The sequence below is a fragment of the Oncorhynchus mykiss genome, chromosome 9 (assembly GCF_013265735.2).
Source record: "Oncorhynchus mykiss isolate Arlee chromosome 9, USDA_OmykA_1.1, whole genome shotgun sequence".
NCBI classification, from domain to species: domain Eukaryota; kingdom Metazoa; phylum Chordata; class Actinopteri; order Salmoniformes; family Salmonidae; genus Oncorhynchus; species Oncorhynchus mykiss.
Genome location: NC_048573.1, coordinates 76,547,205 through 76,549,704, shown reverse-complemented (window position 1 = coordinate 76,549,704; position 2,500 = coordinate 76,547,205). Strand labels below are relative to the sequence as shown.

The window sequence follows — 2,500 nt, the reverse complement described above, 5'->3', positions numbered from 1 at the left end:
ACTAGGAGCGTCGCCTCTGGGTGAGCGTTTTCCTGTTTGCTTATGGCGGAATACAGCTCATTCAATACTGTCTTAGTGCCGGCCTCTGACTGTGGTGGTATGTAAACAGCTACGAAAAATACAGAAAACTCTCTAGGTAGATAGTGTGGTCTACAGCTTATCATGAGATACTCTACCTCAGGCGAGCAAAACCTCGAGACTTCCTTAGATAGTGCACCAGCTGTTATTTACAAAAATACATAGTCCTCCCACTTGTCTTACCAGACGCCTCTGTTCTATCCTGCTGATACAGCGTATAACCAGCCAGCTGTATGTTGATAGTGTCGTCGTTCAGCCACGACTCCGTGAAGCATAAGATATTACAGTTTTGAATGTCCCGTTGGTAGTTTAATCTTCCGTGTAGGTCATCAATTTTATTCTCCAAAGATTGCAAGTTTGCTAGCAGAATGGAAAGAAGTCTACGAATTTGCCTACGATCGCCTACGAATTCTCAGAAGACAGCCCGCCTTCTGGCCCCTTTTTCTCAGCCTAATCTTCACGCAAATCACGGGGATCTGGGCCTGTTCCTGAGAAAGCTGTATATCGTTCGCGTCGGCCTCGTCAAGACTCAGTAAAGGAAAAAGGATTCTGCCAGTCCGTGGTGAGTCATCACAGTCCTGATGTCCAGAAGTTATTTTCGGTCATAAGAGACGGTAGCGGCAACATTATGTACAAAATAAGCAAAAAAATAAGTTACAAACAACGCAAATAAACAGATGAAAAACACAATTGGTTGGGGGCCAGTAAAACGTCTGCCTTCTTCTCCGCCGCCATTTAAGTATCTGATGTATAAATATGTATTTAACCTCTATTATCACCTGCTAGCTGATCCCATCGACTTACAGTCTTTGTACTAACGCTAGTTAGCATTGGGTCGCTAGTTAGCATTGGGTCGCTAGTTAGCATTGGGTCGCTAGTTAGCATTGGGTCGCTAATTAGCATTGGGTCGCTAGTTAGCATTGGGTCGCTAGTTAGCATTGGGTCGCTAGTTAGCATTGGGTCGCAAAACTCCCTCTAACTTTCTTCATACTGGACAAAGATACATGAAAATGGTATCCACAAGTTCATCTGACCCGGTGGAAGTAGATCAAATCCAGAAGCATCCCTTTTTCTACGGCAGTCAGGATCCTGTTATGTACCTCTAGTATTGACCGTCGTCTGTTTATGCTGCAGGTCAGGCTGGCGGGGGAGGGGGGAACCCCCACTAGGGTTGTGTAGCAGTCGATGCACACCCTGTTAGCCCTGTTGTTGTCGTAGAGCAGACGGGCCCTGAACTCTGAACACTTTCCACACACCACCTGGGATACACAGAGAGAGGAGGTGTACCTCCATATTAACATGTATTACACCTGGGATACACAGAGAGAGGAGGTATACCTCCATAATGCTGTTAACATGTATTACACCTGGGATACACAGAGAGCTCAGGTGTAGGAGACAAGAAGCAGTTCACTGACGACAGGCCATTGATGGAAAATTAGCTGCATCCTCTTCAATATCAGAACAAATAGGAACAACTCACTCAATTAAAAAAAACTCTTGATTTGACCATATTTTTAAAACTCTTTATTGAGTATTGAGCAAAAGACTCAACCCTAATTTCTCAGCAGTTGACTGGAGACATGGAAGGAGTTCGCTTGTTGGGGGAGGGGGGGAGGGAGACAACATTTTAACCAATGAGAGTCAAGGTACAGCCCAAAACCCAAAACTCTCACTCAATAGTGATCAACATGTTCATCTTAATTTTATATATATATGAAAACTTTTTTAAATCAAGAGTTTTTAATATTGAGTCGTGTCTTCAGGAGTAGAGCGACTGACTGACATAATCAGGTCACTTGTACATGACATCATGACTTGATTGGAAACGTACGTGTCCACAGGCCTTGCAGTGGTGACGTCTCTTGGTGATGGAGTTGAACGGCTCCTGGCACTTCATACACAGAGTCACCTCCTTCTCACGGATCGGAGTGGGGGCACGCTTCCCCAGCTCGGAACAATTCTGAGAGAGAAAGTAGATTGGAAGAGAGACAGAGAGAGAGAGAGAGAGAGGGAATGAGTGAGAGAAGTGTGAGCGAGGGAATGAGTGAGAGAAGGAGAGACGTATGAGAGAGGGAATGAGTGAATGAGTGAGAGAAGGAGAGACGTATGAGAGAGGGAATGAGTGAGAGAAGGAGAGACGTATGAGAGAGGGAATGAGGGAATGAGTGAGAGAAGGAGAGACGTATGAGAGAGGGAATGAGTGAATGAGTGAGAGAAGGAGAGACGTATGAGAGAGGGAATGAGTGAGAGGAGAGATGTATGAGAGAGGGAATGAGTGACAGAAGGAGAGAAGCGTGAGAGAGAGAGACAGAGAGAGAGAGGGAGAGAAGAGACAGCGATAGGATCTCACAGAGGAAGGCATTTCAGCCACAGAAGCTGAAAGGCAGACATGTCATAGTGTTAAGAGAACAAGGTGGAA

At 45.4% G+C, this 2,500-nt stretch overlaps 1 protein-coding gene across 1 annotated transcript in view; it reads right to left on the bottom strand.

Annotated features, from left to right (window-relative positions):
* The window catches only part of fgd1 (FYVE, RhoGEF and PH domain containing 1), a 109,128-nt gene that overhangs the window by 6,424 nt on the left and 100,204 nt on the right, over window positions 1-2,500 (bottom strand). The window contains exons 14-15 of the mRNA XM_036989079.1: window positions 1,913-2,041; window positions 1,179-1,337 (exon numbers count right to left, since the gene is read on the bottom strand). Coding sequence (XP_036844974.1) covers window positions 1,179-1,337; window positions 1,913-2,041 — 288 coding nt within the window. The remainder of the gene's footprint in view (window positions 1-1,178; window positions 1,338-1,912; window positions 2,042-2,500) is intronic.